A 22751-nucleotide genomic window follows, 5' to 3' on the forward strand; every position below is an offset into this window, starting at 1 on the left:
AGCACAGACTCAAGCATGCTCTGGCCCCATACAGGTGGAGGTTAGCTTTTCTATTCACAGTTCTTCAAATGACCAGAGAAATGAGTAATCACAAGAGGCATGTCCCACTTAAGTTTCTTTGCTCTTGCAGGGAACAGGATTTGATCCAAATATCTGGTTAACCAGAACAAATACAAAAAATGCTTGTTGTGACTAATTATTCCAAGAGAACAATGTTACAATTCAACATCCATGTTGCTTACAGTGTGTTATTGAAACTGGTCTATTGTTTAGAACAAAGTTATTAGTAATACAGTGAGATATGAAGGGGGAATTAAGTCAATGCAATTCTCATTTCAACAGTTACATGTTTAGATGACCTTGGAAAAGGCTGTCTCTTTAATATGCTTTAAATATTTTTGACAGCTACGTTAATTTTTGAGAACGATGTTAAAGCAGCAGGAAGATGGGAATGTAAGAGGACATAATTTGAATCAAACAGATCACCAAAATATGGCCTCTACTCCAAAGAAACAGAGAATATATATTGTAATCAGCATCCAATTATGTTTTCAGCTCAGAATCACGCAACCAAGTTGTAGCTGCTGAATATCTCTCAGACAATAATTGAACACACAGAATCAGGTTCAAATCTGATGCAGTTCCATTGAAACCAGTGGTTTATAAGAAAATTACCAACAAAGTAGGTGTGTTAGCTGAAGTTAAGAAAATGCTGATGTTGGTCTAAAGAAATACATTATTCAACTAATATCAGGTTAATAAAAATGAGAAAAATCTGTTCTTCACAAAATTTATGATATAGCTAAACCACAAGTAACTATATCCATAAGCACTATATTCACGCAAGCTGACTGCACATAGAAATTGCCTTGTTTTGCCCATCTGCCTGGTTTGAGAGACTGACTAAAGACTTTCTAGAAGGAGTGTACCTGGAGGATTGGAGGCCTAAAAGAATTCAGAATCAGACCCTTATAATCACACCTTGGTGAGCAGACTGCAATGGAAGTAACTGACAAAACAGCATCTGCCAAAAGCAACAAGTACAACTGTGATTTAAACAAACGCAAAAGTATTTGTGCCAAGTAAAACTTGCCTCTGTGCCTCAGACTAACTCTTAAGTCCCATTTTTAAAAGTCCCTCAAACTTGTAGATCAGAAGTCACTTAAAAAGAGACCTTTGCTGTTTTTTCAAGTACATGTACTTGTTCATGTACAGTTCATTTTTTCAATGTTCTTCTGCATGGGGATTTGTAACAGCACAAAAGCATCCAGGCATCAGATGCAACAAGAAAAATTAAATTCATAGATAATAGGAACAAGAGCTTATGAAATACAGATAGAGACAACAAAATGCAAGAGAGAAGCAGCAAAGGAATTTTCTCATGAAATTAGGCTTGGCAAGAACAGTCATGGGGGTTGGAAGAGCTGGGAATAGCGAACATATGGGAATAGGAACATTGCTTATCAGTTTCCACCGCAAATCACAGTGTTGCAGGCCAGTTAAAGAGACAGACTGAGGAAATGAAAGATTAAATAGATACTTATATAATGACTTGGATTTAAATATGAGAAAAGAGCAAAGGAGAGCAAAACACCAAGTGTGCAGTCTAGCTACGGTGGGGAGCTACTCGCAGCTCTCTCCCTCCAAGACCAAGTGTAGTAACTGCAGCTGGCTGGCAAAGGACAAAACCTGCCAACCAGCAATGCCTGGCACATGGGTCTGAGGGGGACAGCACAGCCAGAACACTGTTACACAGACAGTGCAGGTACAATCTTAGCTACGGAAGAGCACGAAGAACAAGCCAAGGCATGTAATTTGAGAGAGATTTGTCAGGGTAAAATGAGAATCAGGCCATTAAGCAAACAATTCAGTTACCTATTGCAGTATATATCATTTACATTGAACTTATTACATTGTCTGAGATGAAATGGGTAAAAAAAATGGAGAACAGACTTAAACATTATACGATCTGAGGGAGGAGGAAAAGAGTGGGGCGAGAAGATGAGAAAACCACATGCTGCTAAGAAGCAAAGCAGCTGAGCAGAGCACAGAAGAAAATATGGGTGAATATCTACTCAAAATCACTCTGGCAGACTATGCAAAGGCAAGCAGCAAAGAAACCATTCAGAGATACACCTCTGTAAATGTTGGCTGCTACAGGTTGATGGACGCAACACGACAAGGTACTAGAGAGATACCTTTGGACAACAGAAAACTCAAAATGGGCCTGTAACCCTGACACAAAGTTAGACCTCAGCTTCTGCAATGTTATTCCCTGCTTTTCACCTTGGTGTTCAGGATGGTATCAATTGTCTTCACTAAGATAACCCAATGGTATTTGTATGTCTCAATTTTTTTTTTTTTTTACTAGATAGGGCTGATTTAAGACCTAAATGTAGTCAGGGAAACAGAGGGAGTGTCAGCAAACGATCCTATTTCAGTCAGCAAGCCAAAAGGAAAGGCCATACCAAGGTCTGAATGTCATTTGGCGCTAAGGGATGCATGCGGGCAAACAGCCATGGGAAGAAGCCTAGCCAAAATGGCAGCATCAGCACAAATGGATGCACAGCTGAGAAACCCTACTTGCGTGTGTATCCCGAGTAAGGGAATTTGTCTAAAAACAAACACACACACACACTCTATCGATGTTTTCTCAGTGTCAGTACTTTAATATCTCTACCCTCATTACAGAAATGCATTGGGGTTTCTCCAGTTCTCTGAAAAGGGGGATTTGAAGACAATCCTGCACAGCAGATAAACATCAAGCTTACCTCCAAATCAAATTCTGGCATATTTGCCTAGATCTACACGTCTGGCAGAGAGGTTCCCTTTCCCTGAATGCAATGTGTTCCATCCTCAGCTCTGAATTCAGGTTAGCCCTCGAACACTGATTTGAGGAGGGCAAATGTTGTTGAATTTCCTAACCTCTTTTGGAAGGAGAGAAGGGCACCTGTTTATCAAAGTAGTCTATCCATGTCAATTGGAAGAGACAGGAATTCCAGCCATGGAATAAAGCAAGTAAAAAAGGGCTTTCTGGCCCTTTCTATTGTAAGTGTGCGCACACAGAGGTATGCATGTGCATACACCACGTTACTCAATGTTTGTGGATGTGTATGTATGTAGACCCCTTTGGTGGAGCACTCTTGTGAGCAGGTGTTGAACCAGAGGGAAAATTAATCAGATTCCAAAAGTCTCACTGGGCTGATGCTCCATCCTGGAGAGTAGTTCATGTTTTAAAGCCCAGAAGTGCAAGGTTTACTTCCAGCCCACCCCAAAATACTGTGGTATGCCCCAGCTGGTAAAGCACATCTGCTCAGCAGTGTCAAAGACAAGTGCACACCTGTGCATCTGAATAACATTTTGCTGTTCATCTTTATCTTTTCAATGTTTTGTCATATGGGCACAGAAGAACAATCATTCCAGAGGGACTAAGAAAGTTACTAACTCACTGAATGATGTCATCTGCAATCATAGATCTTATCTCCACAACTAGCATGAAGCTTATTCTACAGGATACACAGAAACAGACACTACAAAAGACAGATATTCTCCCTATATTTACCTGAGAAATGATGTCAATTTCTCCGTTTCACTGAGCTATGAACAAGGAAGTATTTTCCATGATAAAGAGGCGGAACTGCTTTTCAAAGTATACTTAATCTTACCCAATTCATGGCCATACCCTTTGTAACTCCACAAGAGTTAGAGACAATTCTCTTCTCTTAGTCACTTTGTTTGATACCTGCACATCTTCCTTGAGAATCAAAATAAAAGGTGAACTACTAGCAGCGAAATAACATGTACAGGATCGCTGTCGTAATACACACAGTAGTATGCAGTACAGCAGCGCTGATGAAAATAACAAATGCAGTCCCTTTACTCCTTGTCGAGATGTACGACAGACACTCTCTGTGCATGGACCAGGCAACTGCAGATTAACAAGGCTCTGCTGCACCCAAATAGGTCCACTACTTATGCCACATTAAGATGGTACTTCATATAATCATGTCATAAATCACACAACCAAAGCTTGCTGCTCAGGTTCTTCCTCTTCTAAATTAATACCTTTGTCCCTCACCATCTACATGAAGGGTGGCAAGTTTCAAATAGTGACTCAAGAAATGTGGTCAATCTTTCCAGAAGTGCTGCAACAAAGACTAGCAAACCCACATCCCTGGAAAACCCACATCCCTGCAGTGTGATCATGATTGAACCTAAGAGTCAAACCAATGTGCTGGTATGCAGAAAATGTAGGTTCAAGCCCCAGCCTGTTACTGACCTTGAACAGGTCATTTAAATCAAACTGAATAGTCACTTACTTAACACAAGTTTTGGTGAGCCTCTCTGTAGTGTAAGACATTACTTATACATTCCTCATCATCTGCAAAATAGGCATATTGCAGCTCTCTTGACTTACAAAGTTTTGAAACTTAATTCATCATTCTTTGCACATTGCTCTGGGATTCCTCAGGGGAAGAGAAAACACAAAACTGATAAACTGAATCAAAGCAAAGGTCCATCTAGCCCAATACCCTGTCTCCAGTGTTGGTAGGTAGTGGATACTGAGGCAAAAGCAGAAGGAAAGTGAGAAGGACAATCTTTCTCTTGGTATATTCTCCCAAGTCCCAGCATTAAGGAACATATGGACTTCTTCAGCCAGAGTTTGCATCTGAGCCGTTGTGTTCAGCTGCCATTGATGGAGCTATCCTTCATGAATTTGGCTAATTTCTTTTGAACCCATCTGTACTTCTGGCTTTCACACAGGCTGAAGAAGCATAAAGCGTTTCTGTCTATCACGTTAACAATGTAACATGCTAGTTCCCCGACATGTGACAACATTACTGGGAATCGCCCACCATCATACCAAATACAAAGAACTGGAAAACTAGCTTTATGTTTTTCTCAGCTACTATTGCTGTTTTATTAACCCTGAGGCTGGTCATCCTCCCAGTCCTGAAGCTAGTGAAGAAATACATAAAACAGAGTTTCCCCTGGCAGAACAAAAGCCCTACAGAGCAGAGTGAAACAATGAAGCTGTTAAGTTCACAGTGTGTGGTTTCTCTCAGCTTGCTTTGGCAAGTCAGTATGGGGAATACATGTAGGTGGAGCTGGAAAACTTCTTACTCAAACTTGAAGGAGGCACGTTTTCCCCTCATCATCCTCTAAGCACCTTTATACACAAGACCACAGGAAATAATAAATCCCTGCTGTGCTTCTAACTAGCACAAACAGCCATGGTCCAGAGACAGAATCAGGGGACTGAAAAATATTAAGCTCTTTTTTTGGATAAACAAAAAGTAATTCAGCAGCCATGCCTTAGCACATTTCCTCAAAGCGGTGGAAGCGAGTTTGTTTCACTATCCTTGCACAGCTGCCGGCAAACAGCAAGGAAAACATCCTAGCTGCGGAGCAATCTCCCAATAAACAAAGCATCAAAAAGCACATGGTGCTTGCCAGAATCCTGTCAACGGGGCACCTAGTTTGCTTTCTCAGAAAAGAGAAAGCTCGCACAGAAAGTTGCACTCAGAAAATAAGCAGCAGCAGGATCTATATACATTTGTCTCCTTCCAGATGCAACCCTTCCCTTGTTACATCCAGTGCCCCTGAGAGTTTTCACAAATGGCCCCTCTTGGCTCCCTTTTGATCTGCTATCTTCACTGCTGCTCTTCAGATCTACACCCCCTCGCACCCAGTTCAAGCCCTGAACAGAAAATCTGTCCTGTGTGAAGCTTTCTTTCCCATGCAAATGATGTAAGTGGTTCCTAGGGCCTCCTGTACATAGGAAAGTTTCATGCTGACTAGACAGATGCAGAGTCATTGGTACATCCTGGTAGCACCACTAAAAGCAGCAAGCCACTGAGGAAGCAAAGCTCTCTAGCAAATCGACAGACATTTGTGCTTAGCCTTACCTGGGAATGCTGGTTAGATATGTGACCACATTCAGAAAATCTTCATCAGGTATGTCACTGAATCCTGCAAATTCTGGAAAGGTTATAATAGGTGCCCCATCCTTCCCTCTTCCTCCTGCAAAAGAGAGGTTGTAAAGATTAGAGGGTGATTTTATGCCTTTGGACAGACTGGTCAATACTCAAATGGGAAACACTGGCATATCGCTCATTGAAAAGCGCCCAGATCCAGTACACATGTGATCAGCTTCCCATTTGATATTATAACTCTCTGTAGTTTCATGACCTTAGTTTACTCCAGCTGAGATTCTAGCCTCTGTTGTTTATTCTCAGCCTTTTCACGAACCTCTTGCATAATTCTGATTAAGCGCTTTCTTTGGTTCTTTATTTCCCATTTCCAAGTAATTTCTTGTGATAATATTACAACATTTCCCTATGTATAGGTACAGCACTCTCCGATTCCTTCTAGACATTAAAGGAAATGAAGTAATAGAGCATACAAGCTTTGAATACACATGTATAACCCATGATACAGGCCTAGGACCAATCCAGTCTTAGGTCTTTCATTAACAAAAAAACTTCCTAAAGTGCATGGAGTATTTAATCAGTAAGTTTTGCTTGTCTTGTTTATTTGCATCAAACTTCCATTAAATAGGACAGGAAGGTCATAAGCAGCAAGGTCAAGAAGAGTCCCTATCTGAGGGACTCCCTGATCCAAACAGCAGTAGTCAAACTCTGGTAGAGCTACAGGAAGCGTGGAGCTGAGTCCCTTATAACCCAGCAGCCTTTACAGTTCTCCTAACACAATGCTCAGCTCTAGGAGATGTTGCAGTACACAGCATAAACCCTGCTTACTTGCAGGACCAATCCTAACTTGGTTCTGCTAATAAATCTGGGTGTCACTCAAACCACACATAAGTTAGCAGGATTTTTCTCACCAACTTGGACTCAGAGCCAAGAGCAGACTAAAGAGGCAGTAGCACATAAAGGAACTTGATGAAACAAAGTTTTTGTTACAGGTACCTTATTGCTTAGTGCTGCTTAGGGCATTAAGGACATGCATTTCCCTAAGTCTTTCTCCTTCTTCTGCAATCTCTATGTAAGCCTATTTTTTGCACTAGGCTGAGGAATTCTCTACAAACCCTATACTGAGCCTAGTCCTGCAGCACACATAGTTTTCCTAGTCATTTATCACACTCAGAAGATTCTTGTCCAAGGAATAGCCATGCTCTGGGTTTCCCCTTAGTGAAGGAGAAGCTGTGAGAGGGAAACAGAAAATTACCTTCCTAAAGGAAAATATACAATAAATTATCCCATTAAGAGTATGGGAGGAAACAGAGACTTGGGGGAAAAATGAGTCCTCATTCCTCAAAAGTACCCTCTAAATCCCCATAAATGAACACTGTTTCCAGGCTGCTCCCATAGACCATTGCCTTTCCCTGCTGATAACCACAGCCGATGCCACAAACCAGTTGCTCCTGCTCCTGTTTTGGTGGTCATTGCAAAGAGGTGCTCCAGTAATTCCTAGCTATTTCTGTGTAGAGTGGTCAGTCCCTTGCTAGTCCTGATCCTGCTTCCACCCAACCCTCCCAGGCTCAGTTGGATTATTTAAGGTCCCTCTGTGCTGTCCAGCCATGGAGAGCTGAGACGCTAAGGAACACAATGTTTGCATAAAGTAAAAGTGAGAGCTCTAGAAAATAGGAATTTTGAACAAGGAAACCCTTTTCCTTCTTGACATTTGGTGACATGGTGGCTTTGTCAGGACACTACCTTTAGCCCCTATTTTCCTTTCTGAAGGTTGATTACTGCTTTAATTACATCTGAAAATGACTCAGTTATGTTAGATCATCCACTAAACTCACCCTGCTAGGGAGAAAACAGGCCTACAGAGTTTCAAAAGGCTTTCAGCCAAAACACAAAAAAGGAATACTATCATTCACACTGCACTGAATTGGATTTCAAATGCTGAGCAGAGCCACGGCCTCCACATTGACCTCCACATTGGCCTTGGGATAGAGCCAAATGCTGATGCATGGCAGCTTGATCTCGGGGCACTCTAGCTGCACTATCTGCAGTCAGCAGTGTCATAGAAATTGCTGTCATGCAAATTTAGTCAGACTTTCCCCAGAGTGTTCGCTGCACTCTAGAGACCAGGGACTCCAACCAGCAGGTACCCAGTTAGGATGGTTTGTTACAGATTCTTAGTGACATCTTCTGGACACAAACAGTAACGGCCAGGAAAATGAAACAGTAAGCTTGTCTGCTCTGTCTCTTCTTGCAGAGTTCAACGCATGCCAAGGTATTTCATAGATGGTATCTTGTACGCATTCACATCGTTCCTGGGCACCACGCTTTCCCATTCACATGCTTCAGATATGTGAAGATGGTCTAAACGGGGGAGACGTAGTAACCTGGAATATTTTGGTTTAAAGCAGCAATATTTGCCCCTGGAGTATAAGATAAAGATTCCCCTGGATCCCCTCCTTCAATACCAGATAGTTCACCTGCCGTTATGCTCAAGATCTGTTTAAACTACAAGTTCCACATGGCACTTCTAATGCTCCTGCTGACCAGGGTCTCTTCGTGTCCCTTTTATCTTCTCTTTCTCTTGCATCCCCATTCATACACGTGCTCTTCTTCCTCTGGCCTCATTTCCCCAAGCTAGATGAGGCAGGCTGATGACGCACTGTATGTATGTGGGTGTGTATTTTTGTCACAGGATCGTCTATAAAAAGCCATCCAAAGAATGAATGTAAGCAGACTGCACACTGACTTCTTCCCTTCACCACTGGCAACAAACCTAGAAGGACACTTCGGAGCAGCCTCAGACTGAGCATTCAACTAAGAGCCAGGAGCTCCTTGCCTCTGACTAGGCCATGCACCCTTAACAGCTCTTGGGCTCCATCTCATTCTCCAAGGTGAAGGTAGCGCTTCCTGTTGCAACTAAAGCAGAAGAATGCTCAGAAGGATCTTGAATACAGCTGTATTTCAGACAGGGAAATAAACAAGGAAACCCCCAGTTCCTGCCATACCGTGACATTAGGGTGAAGTTTGAGGGAGTTCTGTCATCAGAAATTGTTAAGTACTATGACAAGGAGAGAGCAGGAATGTCTGAAGTGCTGGGTGACAAGTATAACATAAATGTTAGGAATGGGTTGTTCCTGCCCATATCTGAACCTTGAGCAGTAGTTGAGTTACAAGGGAAAACAATCCATATGAATATATCTAGCAAGGTAACAAGAGTGGATGTTAAGGGATATAAGGGAAGCTCCTTATATACCAAGGGTGTCTGGAAAACTCTCTCCTCTGGATAAGAGAGCAGTTCCATACATCTAAATGTTAATGCCATTTTTTTTCCTGACACTAAACCAAGATTTGCTGCAGTATGCAAATTTCTGCAGAATGTGAATTGACAAGCTGCAACCCTTTTTTTTCTGGGCCATCAACCTTGCTTTCTAGGGACTTGCCACTAGATTTCTTCCAGTCCTTGAAATACTTTAACTGGCTATTCAATGTCTTGGAAGGACAGAGAGCACAAACTGAAAGCCAATAGGGACAGTCTTCAATCCGTTCCACAACCATAAGGACTATGTGCATGGAATTTGGCCCCAAGGACTCTCTGTATACAATCCTTGCACTTGCTGGGGCTGTGCATAACCCCCACACTCCTGAGCATCACTTGTGAAAAGAGTCTAATTGCTGAACAGAAAATTTTACAATCCATCATAAGTAAGGCAAACAGGGACAGCACAAGCTCCAGCAGCTCCACGGAAGGCCAAAAGAAAAAAAAAATAGTCCTCCAGGAAAAGAAGGCGGGGGGGGGGGGGGGGGGGGGGGGAGACAAGACATTTTAAGTGGAAAGCAAGGGCAGGACGAAGAAGACAGAAACAAAGTACTGAACAGACTGAGCTACGTGAACACAGCACAAAGCTGAGAGGGTTACATTACGGCTACCTGAGGCACATCTAGCTCTATTCAGCAGCATCCGTGCAGCAAGGTAAAGGGGCCCAAGGACTGCCAGGAGCAAAGAAGCTTGACGAAAGGCAGAGCAACATGAGGCAGGAGCTGAGCTGAAGAGCCCCATGGGAGAAGCGAGCAATAACTTCAGTTTAGTGCAATCAGCAGGAGAAACAAAGATACACTGAAAAATAGATATCCGGAGCATGGCCGTGCCTAGCAGCTGTCATGCAATGCACAGGTCTCTGTCTTGCTGACTTGCAGCTCCTCCAGGCGCCATTAGATGCCACTCTTCAAGCAACCCAGCCACCTCCGACATCTTCTGGCCGCTCCAAATGCTGGTGCGAGGCCAGGGGAAGAGCAGCTGGTGGCAGTGGTCGTTGCAAGCAGCAGCCACAAGAGCTGGAGGTTCAGCTGGCAGGAGGGGAGGTTCATGGCTATTCTCTGGCTGAACTAACATGAGGCTCACTCCTGACCCTGCCTTAGGGGAGCCAGGCCACCCCACTGGCAGTCTCCCGTGGATCACTGCTGCTCAGTCAGACCCCCGGCTGCTCTGTCACAGCTAGCCCCAGAGTTTTGCCTGCAGAGGAAACTCAATCAGATTTTGTCTACCATCTCCTGATGCAGACCTGAGCTCCCCTCCCCGATAGCACCCACAAATGCAACACATGCTGCCACTCTGATTCAGCTCCATCAATTTCCTTCAAAAGGTCCACCTCCTTTCTGCTCTTTACCCTCTTGCAGATAGCAACCTGCCTTGCATCCAACCCAAACTCCTTTTGTCAAAGGTACGGACCCACTGCTGCTTGGGGAAGGGCATTCTGATTAAAGATCTTGGTGTACGATCAGAGGTAAATTACCAGCAAGCTGTTAAATCATTTGCATTCAGGGTCACACACAGAGGTGCGTCAAACTCTTGGAGCACAAATGAGGCAGACCACATCAGGAGTTGGAGGAGCAGAAGGCTGGACTGCCTGGAAAAAGGCAAGACTTAAGAGGAAAATATTACAGTCAGCTTGACTTTCTGCCTGGTTTGCCACTCAGAATGACAGCATCCCTTTCCTCCTCTTCCTGGGCACTTTCCTTATTTTCCACCCCAGCTTCTTACTCAACTTTTTCTCTTCTCTTGTGGCCCAAGGGCAAAGGGAGAGGAAGAACCTGGATGACAGGACAGAAGTACAGAGTGAACATGGAAGGGAAAGAAAAGTAGGAGAGATGGCGCACAAGCTGCATCAGGGTAGTACAAGGCATGGTAATGGAACCATCGTTCACTCTTATGTGTGCCAATTCCCCAAGTCCCAGGACACAAAGCAGCATTCATAGTTGCTCCTATTAGATAGACTTCCCAGCTGCCAATGCAGCCTGGCTAGCTGTTGCAGTGAAGATGGGGCCAGAATTCAGCTGTGGAAACAAAACAGCTGAAGTATTTGGGGGAGGAATATGCATGGGGGAGAAAATTTAATTTTGCTTTGCAGTGTAAAGGGTGTGATTGACAAATGAGGTGTGAGTGCTGAATTCTGAGAGCTCTCACAGCTGAAGTTGCATGTTGGTATGACTGATGTAAAAGCAGCAAGCAATCACAACTGCAGGCCAAGTTCCTGGACACGATGGGGATCCTAGGAAATCTCCCACTTCTCAGTTCTAGCCCACCTATGCCTCCTGTCCAGGGACCAAAAAGATCCATAGTTTAGACAATCAGGGGCTACGCTGAAGTCCTATTCCATAGCCAGCAGCTCTTCTTGTAACACCAATAGCAGGATTCATAAAGTAACATCTAACTAGAGCTTACCAAATATGCTGAATCCCTTGGAGGGGAAAAAACCCCCACAAAACAAAAAAACAAAAAACCCACAATGAACAGGCTACAGGCAGGAGAAGTTCCAAAAGTTTGTCTGCAAGTTTACAGTGCACACCTCTCCAGCCTGCCACAGACACCAACTCATCAGTTAGCATTGGAAAGTTTTATTTCAAATTTTGCTGACACGTGCAGGCTAACTAATGCAGAGAGCTCCCTTAGTCATAGCAGACCTGAGTACAGTTCATCTCCTGGGTCAGACAGCTGAAGAGTTCAGTGATATCTTGGCTGAAGTTTCACTGCCTTGGTCAGGTTTTGCTTTTTCCATGCTCTGTTGTTTTGGTTTTCCATGTTGATTAAGGGTTGTGAATGCTGAATTTATCATTAAAGTTAAATCATGCTTCCTGGGTCTAGATTTTTACACAAGCTCCAAACTATCCTTTTGGCGAGGTCAGGCCAGGTTTTCCAAAAGACTCAGTTTAAAGAGGAAGCAGATGGCCAAATACCCTCCAGGCTTTGGAAATTAAATAAACTGGCTTCAGAGTCAGTTATCATTTTCAGATATAGTCTCCCATCCACTGAAGTCCATTGACTTAACAGGAGCAGAACACAAAGAAAATGAATCTCTGCTAATACACTTCATGGCAGTTTGTCTAAAATTCGTGATTTAGTAACAGGATCCATTATTGCTGCAAATGGCAGAATGGGCTCTTTGACAGAGTAATTACAGATAAGAACAGGTTGTGAAGCTGCAGATAAAAAGGGAGGGGGTAGTAGTAGTTCTAAGAACAGATTGGTACAGCAGGGTACTAGTCTGGCAGCAGGACAGGAACAGTATTTTACCAGTGGTTCTCCATTCTTCAGTAAAAATTGACGTGTGTTAGAATAGCCAGGTTTTCAGTACTACCCACCTTTGTGATCTAGCTCCCTTAACAGCTACAGAAACATACAAACATAGCTGTGCACTCCTATATTGTCACAGCTGTAGTCCCATAATTGGGAGTTCAGTTTTTAGGGAAAGGAAAGAGGCAGTAGTGGTTTCAAAACGAGAATTTAAGCACAAGAACCAGTACTCCCACCAGATCTCACAAGCTAAGCACGGCTACATCAGCACATGGAAAAAGAGATGACCAAAGTAGAACTACGTGATTAAGGACGTTGTCATATTACACCGCAGCCTTTTCCATGACCACAGAGGACCAGGGAAGGCTTTGGAGAGTTTCCCTGTTCTTGGCATGGACAGTACAGTCTTGGTTAGTCTGGTAGCTAGAGGGCCAGGACAAACAGAAGGCTGTTAGTATCCAATACATTCATTATAACTAGACCCCAACGCAATCAAACACCAAACTCATTAGGCTTGTTACATAATTCCTACCATCTGCTCAGAGAGTGCAAGACAGTCAGATCCTCTTCTAAGAAGTTTGTACACAGCAATAGTAGAGGAAAGTGTTTCTAACGAGTCATGTCCAGAGCAAAGAACCTTTGTCTTCAATCATTCTACTCTTTCTTTTCTGCTTTACTGCAAGGGAATATTATGGTTTCACTACATCTGCCTCAGCCTCCAGCTGTTAATAAAAAGCTGATATTAACCAAATAAATATACATTTATAAAAAACTGCAACAGTCAACCAGTCACTTTCATTATCACTGGACAAATAGATTTGGGGTCCACAGGACTGAACAGGAGAGCTCGACAAAGCTAGAGGCTGTGGAGTAGCACAAACCAGACTCACTGCTAACATCCTCTGAGCTCTGCGTGTGCATGCATGGAAGAGGTCGCTAGCTGCCCTCTGGAGGCTGCAGCCTACAGGCTGAAAGAAATAACCCCAACTAGTATAAATCAGCATATACCGTTTTTATGACGTTGTTCAGAAAAACATATTATATGCCCAAAAAACTCTACAAGTAAGTTGGAAGTGTCTTTTACTGTGTCTTTACACAGTGATGGGGCCAAAGAGCAGAGAGGTTTTTTTTTTTTTCCAGACAGTGGCTACTGAGCTGGAACATTATCAGCATGGAACACCAGGAAATAGGCTAAGTATCAGGAGATTTTCAGTCTCTATGTAGGCAAGCACTGAAGCACCAAAATATTTGTGGTTGCTTGTGCCTAATGAAAAGCAGAATGCTTTAAGGAAAAGCTGCAGAGCTGCCTGGGGAAAAAAAAAAAAAAATCAAATGAGGTAATTTATGTGTAAGTTACTTTAATAAGTGAAATGAGGCAGAAGAGTGCCCAGATCCGTTTTCATTGGATGAAAAAAGCCAATCTTTAGCTAGAGGAAAAAGAAAGTTACACTTAGAGAAATGCATTTTTGAAAAGTATAGTCATTTCTGGCTTGTACCTAAACCTCCGTTTGCAGGAGACAATAGAGGGACAGTAAGGAAGATTCCTGTTGTTATACTTTACCTATGATCTACCAGTGGTTACCAACAGAAAAAGATACTGGGTTAAAGGGACCTCTGAGTAGATGATTTTATGTTCATGATCTTCTTCACAGGCTGCCATGGGGATTTTGGAGTGGAGACGCTCAGGTTTCCAAATTTGGCTGTAAACTTCAGACTGAAATCAACTTAGAAACTATGAACTATACTACCCTGTTTCTTATTAGGATATTATTTCTGGACTGTACCAAGGAGAATTTAGATAAGCCTGAAAATTCTTAAAATGGGATTAGTTATTTATGTAGATAGGGGCATGAAAGACATCTTTTCACTCACTTTTGGTATTTGTTATTAGTACTTGTATGCTGATGAACCAATTATTTGCCGATCCCTAACAAACAAGCCCCTCAGCCCTGCCTTCTATGAAGAGTTATTTCCAAAGTCTTTAAGCACCTTAGGTTTAAGTAGTCTTATTTAAATATATTTCTCATTGCTTCCAAGAATAAAAGAATTAGATCAAATGTGACAAGTTGAATTTGCTAAAATAGCAGGTGAGAATACAGGCACTGCTGAAATGAGTCCATAAAGAAATAAGAAAATGCTTTTTTATATTTAGCCTTGACATTTCTGTGCCATGTTTAATGTTCTAGCTGGAACTGGAAATGGGTTTTTCTTCTTATTTAGCAAACCACTTTCCACAGGTTGCTCATTACATGCCTTATATAGCTTTTATTAATGGTCTCAAATGTTGCAAGGTAATGGGGTTTAAGAAAAGCAGTCCTCCACATTTTACCAGATAGGCATTGCACATGAAGCACTGAATTCTCAACATGCATAATGTTCTTTACACTGATATAAGTGTTTTCAGGCATTCATGTATCAGTTAAATCAAAGGCCTTGAAAACAGCATTGGTTTCAGTAGCTCTGCATGCCTGGTGAGCAGAAAAAGGAAGCAGAGCATTCTAGAGAGACCAGCTGATAAGTGTTTTCTTGCTTACAAAGAGCAGACAAGCATCCCAGTTGTGATCTGACTGAAGTTAACAGCAAGACACAAAAGGAGGTGAACAGTGATTAGATTCACTGTTCCCTTCCTTGTATTTAGAATATTTTAAAGTCAGTTTAGCACTAATAAAAGCAATCTGAGTAGTGTTCCTGAAGCAGTTCTTTAAGCGAGGATGAGTTTCAAACTTGACAACAGCCCCCAGACTAAGAGACTGTCAACTCCCACCTATCAGTCATTACTTTTTCTGTTACGCAGCTAGCATCTTAAGGGAAAGGGGTGCCCAGCTTTCTTCCCTGACCACCTAATGCTTCCAAAACTTTGTTGTGGCATCTGTGCATTGAAATCTCTGGCAGTCAGGTGTGGAGCACTTAACAACAATACCAAGTGACTCACTATCCTCTCCAGTTTGGCATGGCAGAGCTGTAGCAAGCACATGGTATGCAGCCAAATGCCTGGACAGCCAAAGGAGAATACTGCAACATTACCCCACAAAAATTGTCTCAGGATAGACGCTACGCTAGCATTTCCGAGTTACTCTGCACTGAACACAACGGTGGGATGCAAAAGGTTTGAGCAATTTTATGCAGTTGCTGAGCTGACACTGTTCTCCATGGAGGTTTGTGTTTATTGGGAATTCTAGGAAGATATGACCCCGAGATGCTTTACTGCAGATGAGAAGGCAGCTGGTTCCACGTCTGCTCAGTCAATACCCTCTGCTAAATGCAAAACAGTTATTGAGCTTATGAAACTGCCACAAGATGCTACCTAGGAATCTCCAAAATCAAGTTTTAATACTCAGAGTCCCATAAAGAATTCTGAGTAACTTAACATTTGGCAACTTGGAGTGAACTTAAAAATGTGAAGATGCCGTAGGGACTGGGCCTACTGAGTTGATCATTTGCAGAGCTGGGTCTGTGTACTCTCTGCACTGTGTACCCAGTGTTCCCCTCCACCAAGCAGAGAGGGACAGGCTATCCAAGAGTACCTTATTATGACCATCTCAGTATTTTGTGCAAATTCATGATACTTCACTCTGCGTCTATGGAGAAGGAAAGCAAATTCTTAATTCCCTTATTTGCAACTCCTAAAAGGAGTTGCCAGAGGCCATATGGTCAACAGCAGAGGCCATTTTAGGACCCAGATAAGGATTTCTCTTCTACAGTATCTGAAATAAGCGTATTAAATAATTTGGCAAATATCAGCTATTTATTCAGGGCAGGAACTGCATCACTTTGTGTGATTGCAAACTTCAGGCAAACAAAGGAATATGTAATAATCAAATCTTTAAAAAGATTAGAACCTTACACTTTAGAAATGAATCATTTCTAAAACAAAGGTAGATGAGGAAGAGGGGGAGGGTCATGAAAAACTCCCTGGTAGACCAAAATCTTTTCCCACAAACAAGATGCTTGGACATTGTGCAAAGATATGTACAGAAAGATTTGTCTAATTTCTTACCCTCTAAATCTGTTCTCCCCACCCCCCACCCCATTGTGGAGAGCATGGAAAATTAACTTGCCTTAAGAAAAACAAGCACAGCAAGTTGGCATTTATCAGTTTCATACACTGTGAATGTCTGATTGTAACAGCACTTTTCATTAGCAATATAAAAATACTATTGCAACTGCTGTACAGAGCTGAAGGGTGCCAGTCAGCATGACAGATTCCAATACATTTCCAAGAAAATCCCGGAGTGTAATTATCAGCAACTTCTTACCTGACAAGATAGCAAATTGCCTGTGGAGCTGCTCTATTATATCCACTGCAACCAGCGGCCGTATCTCCTGCTGCATGATTTCATCTGTGCAAGTGAAAACAGAAATCTTCAATGAGTTAATAAAACCTTAATGACAATTTTTCCATTCTTTAAGAACCCAGCAAAACAAAGATGACACTCAAAGGAAAAGAGCCTGCCTTGACTATTGGTTCAGATGTTACATGACTATCACAGAGAAGTTTATGATATTTACAGAGTCACATCTTCAGCCTACTTACTTTATCGCCTTGTGATTTCAGAGAGAGCTTTTCATAAACCAGCTCCAGTAGATTTGCAAGAGCATGTCACAGGTTTGCTCAAGCTGACAGCCTGCTCCTTACTACTTCATGTTCCATATTAAGTCACTGCATTTGGCCTCCCACATAAAGCAGCTTTTCAATCTTTGAAACAGTAAAGTCTATTTCAGATACAGTGCCATGTTCCACCCTGAACTCCCTGGTCTCTGCTTGAGGACTTTGTGTAACCAGCTAATCCAGAACAGTTTCCTTTGCTGATGCTTTTTCCGCTACAAGCAAATACATGGTAAAAGGAGGAAATAAGGGGCTGTGAGGCTTTCTTCTCATGAAAACAAAGCCTGTTCTTGTGAAGTAAACACTGAAAAGTTAAAAAAAATAACTTGGCAAGCAGCTGGGGAAAAATCACCACAATTTTTGTGTGTGATCTATTCGGTGACCAGTAACTATAATCTCACATTGAGCTAATTTGATCTCTTTCTGTAACAGGTGCACCCAATTGTTCTTCCCACTCTTCACCCCAGTCTAGACCAGCAACATTTACTGGGGAATATCTGCCAGCTCACCTGGCAGGATCAAGGTTTATGTTACAATAGCACCTATTGTAATTAGGCCTTTAGCTACTGTACAGCTACAGAACAACAGCCAGTCCTGGCTTTCTACCGCTCACCTCTAACTGCCCAGACAACAGGTGGAAGGAAGGAAGCTGGATCCAGACAGATGACAGATCAGACTAAAGGCAGTTAGTTGCCCTATTTAAGCATCAAGATCTTCACTGATGTCAATACAATGCAGGCACTGAAATACTTGGGTGTACCTGGTTTTAAACAAACTGTCCAGAAATAGAGAGGGAGGTCAGAGAGGTTAGAAATTAGCTTCTTTCTCCTGCATCCTAGTCTGCTGCCCAAAATACCATCTCTGTCTCGCTTTCAGACATCCACTCTGATCCTTTCCAGAAGTAGGGATTCTAGGTTTTAAATGACACAATGTCACTTGGAAACTTTTCTGTTCATTTTCAAACACCTCACCAATGCCTTGAAAAAAAGTAACTGAAGAGCTTGTGTCATTGCCCTCTCCTAGACAGACGGTGGCACACAATAGGGAAAGAAATTGCATAGATTTTGGCTGATGCACAAAACAAGGCAATAATTCCAAGCAATTGGAAAAAAATCTCAAGGGGGCAGATTCTGCAAATCCTCCCTTTGAACTAAAAAGGGGAAAAGTCAAGCTAGAATGAGTAATGTTTTTGATGTGGGACCTTCATTTCCATCCTGTTTATGCAGCCCACTATCAGCTTCTCTGATTCTTGATATTGCAGGTGGCTAAGAGCAACCAGGAGAGCAGACTAATGAATCACAGCTAAAGAGTTTGGTTTCAGTGGTGTTCATAGAACTTACTGTAATTTCAGTCTACTGCTATGGTCATGTATTTACACTGTTGCACAGTTAGCAGAGCTAAGGCTTAACTTTGGACACAGACTAGTTTATTTTTACTTTGACTAGAGATATACTGCTCCAAGTAACCAAGCTGGGTGTCTGCAGAGCACTGAGCCAAGCAGTTATAGCCCAAGAGCCCTGCATGTCAGTGTGTGAGCTACGCTCACTTATTTGAATGTGTGATTCCTGGTCACCAAATGTATTTTATACTACATTTCTCATCACCTGAATGGACCCCAGGAGTTGTCCAAGATCAGAGTCTGACTGTGTCAGGTACAGCATGTATACATAAGAGATTAGTAAGACTCAAGATCTCCTGAACTGGTGGGGGCTGCAGGTAGGGAAGAGAGCAAATCGTTTCAAAAAGCATAGTGGGACATGCTTTTTAGAGATTTATGGCTTATTCTCTCAGTCAAAACCTGAATGTACAGTAGAGATCACTACACATCAGAAGGCAGATACAGCCTTTGTAGGAAAACCACCATGTCCTCTCCCCACCCCAGGGCACCAGAACTGCAACAATGAAAACTATATCCCAACACAGCTTTGCAACAGCATCTTACACACGGACTCCTGACTTAACCTCCAGAGATGACCCTGTCAAAACCAAGAGAGTTTGCCTTTGCTTGGGATGGCAAGAAACCTTACGAAGCCCTGTTGCTCTCGGCTGATTGACACAGCTTGTCCAAGTATGATAAGGGATCCTGGTCATTCTGCCAGGTACAAATACATTCTGACACCAGCTCAGTGTTTGCTTTTCTCTCCAGACTTTACAGAGCAGGAATTAAGAGTGGGATCTCCATCATCTCTGCCTTGACATCAGGGCAACTTAGCCTTGTGCTCTGATGCATTACACTACTTCTTAGCAGCCACAGTGCAGTGGTTGTCTGGACCACCCCATCAGACCTCTTTCCTCCAGCCTTGATTGCTACAGCAGAACTGCTAAAAGCAACGCACACCTACCTGTAGAAGTGCCCTGTGCTACACAGGGTGCCACTGGTGGATGATCTTTCAGCATATCGCTGACGTTGTGCTGAAATCTGCTTGGGGAAAATAGACTCGTGTCCTTTCTCTCACCGTGACCCTCATTTTTCACAAAGCTTCTATAACAAAGAGGCCAAAGGGACCAAAGACTGCACAAGGCCAGAACAGGGCTGGTCTCTTCCACTCAAGAAGCATATGTTCTTCTCTGTGCTATATTTGTTCTGCAGGTGCTGAAAAAGAGGCATTCTCCAGGAGTGGTACAGCCATTAGGACCTTTTCATCAGCAGGGCACTCACTTGCAATTGATTTTAAAGTTGGACAAAAGCCTGCAAATTTCTAGACGGAGCAACAGAAAGGCTAAACCAGTAACACTGTTCTGAGTCTCTGTGTCTGTAGACACCCTAGACCTGAGATAACTCATTGTTATGGTCTGTGGGAATCCATCGAAATGGATAATAAAGCTAAACTCAGTACGTCATATTCAGCAAGTTATGTTCAGTTCCTCAAAGGAAAGCCCACTGAACAGCTAGGGTCAGAGAACTGATTTCCATTCTATGCCTTTACAAATATAACTAGCAATCCTATTTGCTGGGCTTTGCTTTCAATACAGCACATGGTCACTTAGAGAGTGAAGGATCCAACAGCCTCCTGATCTCCCTGCAGGTATCTGCTGAACTCAGCTGACATTATTCAAGGCAGCTGAGTACCATGCTGCAGCAGTAATCTCACCCCTCCTCCCACAACTTTTTCTTGTCTCTGTAACAAACATCCATGAATCCTTAGACATGAGGATTCCCAGAGTCTGTTTTAGCCCCTTCTGACAACATTTTTGTGCATAGGAAGGACATGCGAACTGGCACAGCATCACCTGTCTTGCGTATCTGTCACAGACAAAGCAGGGAAGTCAGAGGACCCACAAAGTGGTTTATAGCCTGCCTGAGCTGCTGTGTTTACCTCCTCCCCCAGCCCACCTAAAGTGACTTTTATGCCAATTCGTTATGTATATGGTGGCAGCACAGAGATCCCAGTACTCTGAGGGATCCCAGAGATCCCGTGTCACACGGTACTCCATGTTTTGAGGAAACAGAGGCAGGTATAGGTTGCCAAAGCAAGCAAAATAACAGTCACCCATTACATTTTTCCCTTTTTACTCTGCAGTTTCCCCCACAGATCCCATTCTGGACATGCATGGGAGAAACAAAGGCAAAACAAAATCAATAATGTATACAACGTTATTTATTAGAAAGCAGAGAACACTATAAGCCTGATTTCTCTGTTAGCTGCTTAAGAACAGCATGTTGATAGCCCTGTTTAGAGTCAGATAAATATTACACCCAAGGAACCAGCAACAAAAAGGTCCTGTCATCTATGAATACAATTTTCAACAGGTACTGACAAGTGTCTCCAGATCGTTGGTCAAAGACTTCTAGCATCTTTCAGACAGTCTACTTGAAGTGTTTCTGAATCACCGTAATAGTAATAGATATGCCCTTTTCAAACCACAGGTTGGCAGCAAGATGGAGGCAGAAGAGAGAAAAATGGGTGTTGAGGTGACTATAGCTGAATCAAAATAGCAAAAAAAACCCCAACCCAGAAGTAGGAAAAACAATAAAACATCAAAATAATAATTAAAACAGAGCTTGGACTCTCAGAACAGAGAAACCTTGGAGCATCCATTGAAGAAAATACTGTTGATTTCAGCATCCAGAAGATACAAAGATATTGTGACAACTGTGCAGTCCCACAGGTAGACAGGGGCACTCAGGTTTGGGCGACCAGGACTGAGCTTGAGCCAAACAGTTGCAAAAATGGAGCAAAGGTTTCTACAATGGATGAGACAATCACAAGGAGGCTTGACAGAAACGGAAAATGAACTAGAAAATGTGCCACCATCTCTAGCCTCTCAGAGACTTGCTCATGCCTCCAGAGTAACAAACCTTCCAGTACAATAGCTTGCTTTTGATGTTTGCCAATATGAAGGCATCATTAATATCAACTAATCTTGAGCAAAACAGAAATACACCCACCCCCCCACCCCCCACCCCCCCCCCCCCAGCTGCTTTATTAGCTTGCTCTAAAAAAAGCTTGCTCTCTGGTTTCTAAAGATCCTTTTTCTACCAAAAGAATTTTTTGGTGTAAGGATAAGATGAAGTAATAGAAAAAAGAACCGCAGAGTGCCAGTTAGGACTCATCAAATCCCCTGCCTGGGCAAGACTCTCTCCAGTGAGCCACATGGGATTTGCTGTAAAACCCACACTCAGCAGGAGACATTCAGATGATGAGAAAGGTGGTATGTAAAACACATTTGGTGACTAGGAATCACACGTTCAAGTAAGTGAGCATAGCTCACGCTGACATGCAGGGAAAATAAATTGTAGCAAAAGAAACTAGCAAGAGACTCAGAAAGTCTGAGGAAACAAGGGAAGGTGACTCATGAGCCCAAATGGCAAATCAGATCACGTGGCTATGAAATGCCAGTAGCTGTAGCCAACAGCACATAAGATAACATTTGCCCTCTTGCATCTTCCTCTAGGACAGTGCTTGAAGGTAGTTACTCTCTAGTATTGATGAATTTGTAATACCATCGCAGCACAGAGCTTGCAATAGAAGTCCCAGTCCTTGGAAATATGTGATTACCTGGGGCTGCTAAAGGAAGTTTTTAATCTTTGACTAAAAGAAAAGCTTGAAAACAATTTGTAAAAGCAAACTGAAAGACACAGGTTTGGGTCTGTTTTAAAGCCAAGACATTTTGCCTAGGATTAGTGAGCATTAATCCACTCATATCTTCCACTAACTTTATCGCAGAACACTCTGTAGCCTTCCTGACCCATGTACTGGAAGCCACAAGCCTGCAGGAAGTGGTGTTCAGCCTCTTGGGCAGAAGCAACGTACCATTTTCCTGTGGGACAGATACCACAGCTGAGAAAACCCTGCTTTAGGCTGACATGAGCTAATATTGAGTGAACAGCTGCAGCTTCATAGACTGCTTCAGAAAAACTTACTGACGATAGGCATGTTTTAATTCACTACACGGGGACCCAAAAGTCAGTGGGAAGGTTTTAGCTGCAGGAGCTTGACAACAACTGTCTTGTTTCATTGCACCTTTCCAGTATCTGCCTAAAAGATGGACAAGCCCTGGACACTTCAGAGCAGTCCTGTGTTCTGACAAAAAAACCAACCAACCAAACCAACCAACAAACCTGTATAGCCATGCCACTAAAGATCATATCAAAACATACACGAGCCAAGGGGCTGGAACATGGTTATCTTGGCAACCTTGA

The 22751-nt window shown here is 42.7% G+C and overlaps 1 protein-coding gene across 1 annotated transcript in view; it reads right to left on the bottom strand.

Moving 5' to 3' along the window:
- The window catches only part of MCF2L2 (MCF.2 cell line derived transforming sequence-like 2), a 164702-nt gene that overhangs the window by 127245 nt on the left and 14706 nt on the right, over positions 1–22751 (bottom strand). The window contains exons 2-3 of the mRNA XM_075506964.1: positions 16758–16841; positions 5910–6024 (exon numbers count right to left, since the gene is read on the bottom strand). Coding sequence (XP_075363079.1) covers positions 5910–6024; positions 16758–16841 — 199 coding nt within the window. The remainder of the gene's footprint in view (positions 1–5909; positions 6025–16757; positions 16842–22751) is intronic.

Source organism: Mycteria americana, chromosome 7 (genome assembly GCF_035582795.1).
Source record: "Mycteria americana isolate JAX WOST 10 ecotype Jacksonville Zoo and Gardens chromosome 7, USCA_MyAme_1.0, whole genome shotgun sequence".
In the NCBI taxonomy this organism is placed as follows: Eukaryota; Metazoa; Chordata; class Aves; order Ciconiiformes; family Ciconiidae; genus Mycteria; species Mycteria americana.